The 9692-nt window shown below is 37.7% G+C and overlaps 1 protein-coding gene across 2 annotated transcripts in view; it reads left to right on the plus strand.

The window, feature by feature from the left end:
• Positions 1-1399: 1399 nt before the first annotated feature.
• Positions 1400-9692, plus strand: part of TkR86C (Tachykinin-like receptor at 86C) — a 380372-nt gene continuing 372079 nt past the window's right edge. Inside the window, exons 1-3 of one of the 2 annotated variants that reach the window (XM_017606798.1) lie at positions 1400-1523; positions 1620-1758; positions 1896-2342. In XM_017606798.1, the coding sequence (XP_017462287.1) occupies positions 2161-2342 (182 nt within the window). In that variant the 5' untranslated portion in view covers positions 1400-1523; positions 1620-1758; positions 1896-2160. Of the gene's footprint in view, positions 1524-1619; positions 1759-1867; positions 2343-9692 lie in introns of both variants that reach the window. The other variant, XM_017606791.1, reaches the window with a different exon arrangement.

Genomic DNA, 9692 nt, shown 5'->3' on the forward strand with positions numbered 1-9692 from the left:
CTTTAAAAATTTCGTCACCAGTGGTGAAAGTCTCAAGTACTCCTCCCATCAAAAGTTCTTCCTCGATTTGCGTGGAGAATGGGTACCTCACAAACACAAGAACAACAGCAAGTCCCACTACGTCGGTACTTTCGTCAAAGCTGCAAACTAAAAAATTCAAAGCTTTCAATATTTTTATAAGTTCGTTCTCGACTGCCTCTGAAATTGTGTTGATTCGCCCTTTCACAGTGTTATTGTGAAGCTCCGAAAAATAAGTAACGCGAAGCTGCTGCGCTGATTACGAGAGCAGTCCAGCCAGCAAAATAATCCGAAAACTAATCGGACAACGGAAAGAAAAGTGGATGAAATGGGGATTTTTGTCCGTTTATTGATTCAATTTGCGGACACCTTGACGTTTCGTTTCACACTACCGAAAATGGTTGTGTAAAGGATAAGTTTTCGGCTGTTTTTCTGGTTCAATTTTTCGTTGACAAAATGCACTGGTGAGCTACGCTTAAGAGCGAAATACACCACACAAGCGTCTTGACAAAACAAGCGAAATATCCCTTTGCCTCAAGACATTTGTGCTGTGTATGGGGTTTGACAAGCCGCTTGAGGGAAATTTGAACAAAAATCTAAATTTTTTGATTTTCTGGCCACCACGTGGACGTTTTATCAAACCACTTGCATTGTGTATGGCAAAATCGCCTCATTTGCAACGAAATTTTCACCGAGTGAGGACGTGGGAGAGAAGAATGGAAGAAAATTAAAATTTGTTGCATGCTGAACCGGAAGAAAACTAAAATTGTTTGCTTGAACGAGTCATGTTTGCATGGTGTTTGGCGATATGGAGAAAGTAGCTTGTCGAACAGTAGACACAAGATAGTAAAACTGTTACCATATACTAAAAATTAACTCTACTGCTTAATTACAAAACTTTAATGAAAGTTTAAAAAATTTGCCTCCACCACTACTACATATACACTATCCGGTAGCGGCACCCCTGGCAGTACTCTGGCGAATGAAGATGCCATAAAATATCCTATTGAGTTTTATCCTAAGCATCCTACCTGTTGTACTTAAAGAAGGTGTTGAGCTTTTGTTCGCTTGCACTTGCCTACATCCAACAACTCTCAACTGAAAGCTCTCAATTCTTACCATTGAGCGTAAAATCAATCATTTCAAAACTCTGATGGAAAAGAAAGTGATTGTGCTTTCAAAAAGGCAATGCCCTGATTTTCCTTCGACTCATCTGGTCACCCTAAGAAGGAGAGATGCAATCTCAAACATGCATAGGGTGCTGAACACAAAAGAGTAGAAAGCTATATTAGAATGTTTAAGGGCGCATGGGAGTACGGTAAAGAAAACCAACAGCAGCAACATAAACATTACCACTATCTCTCTGTTTTTAACAAGAGCACAGACTGCTAAATTCATAACTTGCCGAATCCTAAAAACTTAGTAGACAATGCAACTTTGACACAGGCCACACACGTTGAACACTTGTTGGCTAAGTTTTCATCCTCAGTTACTTACTTACATATGTGTGTGCAAAAAAATTGATATAGCGGTTTCAAAGGCAGACCAAGACTGGCCAATAGACAACCAAACGACTTCAATGAAACTAATATATATACTAGGGTTACAAACGAGACAAATCAGCAATTATGTTACTAACAAAACGTCGAAGATATCTCCCTCGTAAAATAGCATTTTAGTGACGTGCGAAAATACTTTAAACGCCAACGCGCCTGCAGAATACTATACTCATAATTATATGTACATATATGTATATGTATATATGTATATACATATATACATGTATCCATATACAAAAAAACATATATGTATGTGTGTAAAAAAAATACTGTTCATACGTATTTCCAAGTATGTGGTTTATATATGGAAGTGGACAGAAGTCCCCACATTATTGTCATCAGGATTGTCAAATTGTCAACCATCCACCAAACTTGACTACGAATCGTGCTGAATACAGAATTTGTTAAAATGTGAAGAGACACAAGCATGAACAATAATAGAAGTTACGTACATATGTATATGTATAATTTTTAGAATGAAATGGCGTAAAGTGTGTATCTCTGGAGATATATCGCGTCTAGATGGGAAATTCCAAATGATAAAAAATTTGTTTGAAATCGAGATATTGTGGCTGTGTTTAAAATGTCAGAAGTCGTCGATACAGAACTATTAGTGAATTGCACAATACTCGCTTTCAGGCGATTTGACCTCAATACAATTGTTAACTCGTCAACATTAAATAGCCTTAACCGGACGGAAATTATCAGTCTGCTGTCAGGAATAATAGAGAATAAGGACAACTTGGAAAACATTAACGAAGCGAAGTGAGTTCAATAGATAATATTTTGTGTTTAGGAATCGAGCTGTATGTACATGCATTAGGCTGATTAAAAAACCCGTTTTGTTTTTAAATTTATGTGCGATGTCTTTGAAAGCATCAAGAAAAAACATGTTGCTGAAAATTTGAAAGAAATCGGTGATCGTTTAGGGGTTCCTCAACGCGATTATTAATTCTCAACAAAGCACCGGAAATACATCTTCGGTCAAAAATATCGCCTATTTTCCACAAATATTGAGCTAAATATCTAAAATTTCGCACGTACCATTGTTAAAGACCAGGACTGCAAACCCCTCCAAAAACCGGTGCGGTTCGGTTCAGTGGTTCGGACCATTTAGAAAAAGCTTGTACCGGTTCATGAACCGGTGCATGAGTATTCCTGAATCGCAGTTCGGTTCGGTTCAAATGGTTAAATTTATTTAATGCTCAAGGATAAAAATTTTACAAAAATGTGACAAATCTATGTACACTGCCGGAACAAAATATTGGCACAGCAAATTTTTCACAATATATGCAACAATTTTTATTCTAATATTTTTTCGCCAATTTTGTATAAAAATATGGTTCATTCAACAACAAAAAACATAAAAATATAATTCCTAAACTTTGTGCAAAACTCGCGAAAAATTTTAGAGTTTTGCAGCTCATTCTAGTAAAAAAATGCAAGTTCGGAGTTAGCCAAAAATCGCGTTGATTTTTGAGATTTTCTTTTTTTGTTGAAGGTGTTTTGCATTTTTTCCATATAAATTATTTTGGAAAACAATTTGTTGTATGGAAGATACTGCGTGAAAAAAGCCAAAAATCGACGGTAAATCCTAGCTACTTAAAACTTGCACTTTATTATAATAAAATTGACTCGGCTACTGTATATACCGTGATAAAGAAACTTCTTTTCGTGCTGTCAAAACCGGTTTTGAAAGCGACTAATAGAAGATGTGTGTCGATCCCATTCTCACGGGTCTTTTCCAAGTTTTGGGCTGTTGCGAATACGATATATATGGTGGATTTGGCAGATCTGAAGCCACACTAGTAAGGCGCAATCAGTTCGTTAATGGTGGGCTTCAGTCTTTCACAAAAAACGCTCGATTAAATAGTTGGCGCGCATGGCGGGGTCGCCTTTCTTGTGGATTGAGCAGAGCACACTTGAATTTCAGTCGTTGGGCATGCACTTTATCAGCTCCTCACCATCGTACTTGAATAGCTCGGCTGGCAGGCCGTCAGCTCTAGCAACTTTGTTATTTTTCATCACCATAATCGCTATTCATACCTCGTCATAGTCCGGCGCTGGGACATCTATTCCATCGTCATCGACTGGGGGCTCGGGTTCGTCTTCTGCTCCCATTCAAAAGGGTCGAAAATTGTCCCCTCCTTTGCTCACACGTGTTTCGACCTCTCTCTTCTTATTGCGGTGAATACGTCCAGCTTCCCCCTTCAGTTCTCTATAACGGTTCCACATGGCTCGCGTTGCGTCCGATCGCAGCGTGGTCCTGTAGGCGGCAGCTTCTTGACACTCCTCATGGTACCAGTAATGAACCGGAAATGTGGTTTCACTGCTCGCGTATGTCGGTTTGTTGAAGAGTGCTCTTTCACAGCAGGTATTAGAGTCGAGTGACGAATGAATTGGCCGTTTGTTGTGATTGCAGCTTTTCGGCGTTGAGCTTTTTCCATGCATTGTTGCACATTTTTCGCTGCACGAAGGCGGGTGAGTATTTTGGCTGCAACAAGATACTGGTGCGAGTCGATGTTTGGCCCTCGGAGTGTAAGTATGTACATCTATAACACCGGAAGCGTGCCTTCCGTCTATCACAACATACTCGATTTGGTCTCTCATTTTTCGAGCTGAAAACAGCCATGTAGCTTTATGAATCTTTTTATGCTAGAACCCAGTACTACATACTAACATGTTTCGGGCCCGGCGAAGTCGAAGAGCCGCAGCTCGTTATCGAAGGTTTCGTCGCGGAGGATGAATTTTCCGATAGTGGCACCAAAGATCTCTTCCGTGCCCACCTTGACATCGAAGTCGCCAAGCACGAGTTTTATATCGTGACGGGGGAAACGCTCGAATGTTATATCCAAGCGCTCATAGAATATATCCTCGGGGTATCGGCGCATATGAGCGAGATGGTGAAGAATCTCTTTTTGATGCGGATTGGGGCTAGCCGTTCGTCGACTTACCTTCGCGTTACCCTGCCTTGCCCCGTCCATCGCATTTCTTGGATGGCGGTGATGTCAGCCTTAGTCTTCCCGAGGACACCAACAGCCGGGCAGAGGCACCTTCCCCATTAAGGGTCCAGATATACCCCCCATCACCTTTATACGTTTGCCGTGGTCGAAATAAAAGAGGGGGTCTCATCCGAGGCTTTTCTTACTTGGACGGGGTTTTAATGTGGGGGACCCGCACCCTGCGCACGCGAAGTTTTGCGCCTCACTCCCAGAAGATACGTGGATATAAATATCCGGACGTAGTGAGCGAATATTTCAACTAAATCCCGTATAGTAAACCAAATAGCCGGACAAGACGTTGCATTAGATCTAAAAATCTTCGATGTATTTTATTGACTTGCATCCCTAAGGAAAATATGGTATAACACAAAATGATGGCAAATTTAGCCAGAAAGAGGAAGGTTGCAGGGTTGCGTTTTTGCAAATTAAGACGAAAATCGTAAATTTCTAGAACAATTCGATTCATCCGAATTTCAGCACCACAATGTTCGATTTCCAAAATTCGGGATTTTGGAGCTAAAATTCGATGAAAACTCGAATCTCGAAGCTTCGATAATCGAATTTACATATTCCTAATATATATATACATCTCACGTTAGCTCGCTAGAGGATACGTGGATATAAATATCCGGACGTAGTGAGCGTATATTTCAACTAAATCCTGTATAGTAAACCAAATAGCCGGACAAGACGTTGCATCAGATGGAAAAAACTTCGATGTATTTTATTGACTTGCATCCCTAAGGCAAATATGGTGTCTGTAGGGTGATTAACTGTATGTTTTTACACTTGTTTAAATTCTTGAAGTTAAATTTAATGTTCTATGAATTTGTTTGTTATTAGAAAAGAAAAATGTTTATTAATAAATAAACTTTCTGTATTAAAACTTAAAAGATATTTCTTCTAAAAATTAAATCATCTAATGAAATCTCTAGAAATATCTTTTAAGTTTTAATACAGAAAGTTTATTTATTAATAAAAATTTTCTTTTTAACAACAAACAAATTCATAGAACCATAAACTGCAAATCAAGAATTTAAACAAGTATAAAAACATACAAGTAAAATACCCTACATATACATATCATTAGATGATTTAATTTTTAGAAGAAATATCTTTTAAGTTTTAATACAGAAAGTTTATTTATTAATCAAAAATTTTCTTTTTAACAGCAAACAAATTCATAGAACCATAAACTGAAAATCAAGAATTTAAACAAGTATAAAAATATACAAGTAAAATACAAATGTAGGGTAATTAACTGTATGTTTTTACACTTGTTTAAATTCTTGAAGTTAAATTTATTGTTCTATGAATTGGTTTGTTATTAGAAGAGAAAAATTTTGATTATTAATAAACTAGTTTCAAACAAGAAAGAAATAAATATTTTTAAATTGAATATCATATTTTATGATATATTGGCGATCCTGCAAGGAGGTGAAGTTCGAGCCAGTTCTTAGTGAAATGCGTGAAGGTGTATAGCTTTCATCGAATGAGTTATCGGCATATAAATACATTGCACTGATTCGCGTCTTGCGATGAAACTGCACATTTACTAATGCGGTAGTTAGCTATCAGACTGCCAATAAGTGTCGATTATCATATCACGCAGACGTTCAACGCCAAATCCTGGTTTGCAAGACAACAGACTCCAAACAGCTTGGTTGCCAATTTCTCGCACAGCTCCGGAAAGTTTAAGTGGAAGCAGATCTTGGTTTCTGATCTCCTCATCGCCGCTCCCTTCCGTTTTGACAAAAATTTATAAGAAGGGTTTGTCCTATTGCCAGGAGCAATTGATAAAGGTCATAGCATCAACAAAAGCAACAGCAGTTTCGCAACTATCAACGTATCTATACCAGCAGCATCAGCTACCACCGCATTAGCAGCCATATATTGCCGTCTCAAGATTATGAGTTGCATCATTGTTTAGATAGCAGAAAGGAAAATCAGGTCAACAGCTACTATAACTGATGTAGCAACAGTAGCAGAGTTATTTTCAGTTTTCCTGTTACAGGTAACGAAGTAACAGAAATTAGTAGTTGTTTTTCATTAAAAAAAAAAAAAATCGTGTCTTAAGTCTTTCGTTTAATCATTCAGCTTTTGTGAATATGTTAATTACTCTTCGACTTTGTTTACTTGTTTTTAAAATCAAAATTATTTATTAACAAAACAGAACAAAATTAATTTAAATTAATTTGGAGATTTATCAACCTACCATTTTAAATATAATTAAAATTTAAACCCATTTTTTTTAAAGAAATTTAGAATTACAACTAGATAATATAAATAATTTTATATTAATATAATTAATTTTTATTAACATTTATTTAAGCTTTTAGTACTTTCTTCGTCTATAAATATATGTATACATAAATATTTGTGTTAATTTAAATTATTGTTACTTATATTTATTTTGTACACTTTTCTCCAGTTTATTTCAAAATGCAAAGATCACCAATACGTACACGCAACTTCACAACAACAACAGAAAATCAACACGAAAATCCAATACACACATCAGACATAAACATTTCACAAAGTATACAATCTAATAACTTTCCAAATGAAAATAACTTAAGTGCGAATTTATCAAAATCTATTAAATTGCCTCATTTTTGGGAAGATTGTCCTGAAGCATGGTTTCTCCTTGTGGAAGGACAATTCGAAATTAACAATATATGTGATGATAATATCAAATTTTAAAATATTCTAGTTTTTCTTCAAAAATAATCAGTTTCTAAAATTATTGATGTTATTAATCCGCCTCCTTTGATTAACAAATATGAAACAATTAAGAAAGTTTTATGTGAAAGATTTTCTTTTAGCGAAGAGAAGAGATTAGAACAATTACTTTCAAATACTGAACTAGGTGGTCGTTCACCACCAGAAGTTTATAGACATATGAAATCCTTAGCAGGTTCCAAACCAATTGTTAGTAAAGAACTTTTATTTAAATTATGGAGTAGGAAGTTACCGCAACAAATACAGATTCATATAACTTCTTGTAGTAATCAAAGTACTGAAGAAATTATTTTACTTGCAGATAAATTATTTGATTTGATAAATAAACCTCAATCTTCTAAATCTTTTAATGTTGCTAGTGTAAAAAATAATAATAATAATATTCTTGAACAATGCATTAGAAATTTAACTGAGTTGACTACAGCTATTTACCAAAATCTTAACAAAATTAACAACTAATAGAAGATGTGTGTCGATCCCATTCTCACGGGTCTTTTCCATGTTTCGGGGATTTGCGAATAAGATATATATGGTGGATTTGGCAGAACTGAAGCCACACTAGTAAGGCGCAATCAGTTCGTTAATGGTGGGCTTCAGTCTTTCACAAAAAACGCTCGATAGAATAGTTGGCGCGCATGGCGGGGTCGCCTTTCTTGTGGATTGAGCAGAGCACAATTGAATTCCAGTCGTTGGGCATGCACTTTATCAGCTCCTCACCGTCGTACTTGAATAGCTCGTCTGGCAGGCCGTCAGCTCCAGCAACCTTGTTATTTTTCATCCCCATAATCGCTATTCATACCTCGTCATAGTCCGGCGCTGGGAAATCTATTCCATCGTCATCGACTGGGGGCTCGGGTTAGTCTTCTGCTCCACACACGTATTTCGACCTCTCTCTTCTTATTCCGGTGAATACGTCCAGCTTCCCCCTTCAGTTCTCTATAACGGTTCCACATGGCTCGCGTTGCGTCCGATCGCAGGATGGCCCTGTAGGCGGCAGCTTCTTGACACTCCTCATCGTACCAGTAATGAACCGGAAATGTTGCGTACCTTGTTGGCGACAGAAGGGACCGAAGGAGATACAGGTAATACTCCCAAGTATTCAAGGCCTTCGCTGCATCCCGGGAGCAAACAACTTGGTCCATAAAAAGATTCGAGCTAGTGCGTTAAACGCCATTCTCAGCCCACGTTCGGTATAATATTAAACAATATTTTGGACCGAAAATCACATGAGATATACAACCAATGGAGCGTGAATTTTTTGTTAAACTAATTAGATTTAAAGCAATATTCAAATAGTGATCGATTTATGCGGCATTATTTTTGAAAGTGGATATTCAAAACGACTTACTCATAGAATAAAATAATAATAATAATAAATAATAAACTGAAGTAAATACTGTACTGATTTTAAATCGAGTACCATCATCTTATAACATAGACTTTAATAGTACGGACTATACGTCTACCATTGGCAGAATTTTTTAATAATCGGAATTTACAACTTGGTATTTGAGTCTTTGAACATGGAATTGCTTCCCATTCTCGATGTAACTTATTTGACAGACGAACAGCGATGGATCGAAGGGGAGATATATAACTTATATCCAGCGCCGGTTCAATGGACCGCCACCGAAATAGCCGCCCTCATTGGTAAAATATCTGCTTACGTTGGCCAACCATGGTTGATAAAATCCCATGCCATACACCAAATGAATGAGTTGGAAATATGTGAGAGAGCATATCGGGAACTGAAGGCGAATGAGGTGTTAACACCTCAGGGTCGTCTTCATCAAATGATACATTATTGTTATCGAACCGCTCGGTTGAAGTTAAAACCCGAGTCGGCGTCACGCCAGGCAGATCTGATCGGAAAATTTCAGTCGAAGATTCGTGAGCTTCGGATGTCTTCACCGAATACGGGAATCCCGACGTGCGATCCCCAATTAAGTTTGAACTCGACCTTCCATGGTTTTGAGAATGAACGGGGAACGATGAGTTCAACCCAAAATACTGTTCCATCACAATATTTACCCTTAACCATACCAGATTAGATTCCAAACCAGAATATACCGACTTCGGTTCAGGCAACTGAACCACGGTATACCCTGACCACCAGTACGGTTAATTCAAATGCTCAACCAACCGTTCTCAATTCAGTGTCAGGCGGAACGGAACCAACACGCTCAATACACCAACTGTCTGTAATGGTGTTTGAGTTGCTGAGAGCCCAAACACAGATCCAACAGCAAATGATCCGTGATCGAATTCAGTTGCAGACACCAATTCCTGATGTTCGTGATATGAGCCAAACCATGCCAACGATCTGGAATCATACCTGGATACCACCCTCGGTGGATCCTCCGCATGGTTC

This window comes from Rhagoletis zephyria, unplaced genomic scaffold (genome assembly GCF_001687245.7).
Source record: "Rhagoletis zephyria isolate East Lansing unplaced genomic scaffold, Rhagoletis_zephyria_1.1 Rzeph_scaffold_00166, whole genome shotgun sequence".
Taxonomy (NCBI): domain Eukaryota; kingdom Metazoa; phylum Arthropoda; class Insecta; order Diptera; family Tephritidae; genus Rhagoletis; species Rhagoletis zephyria.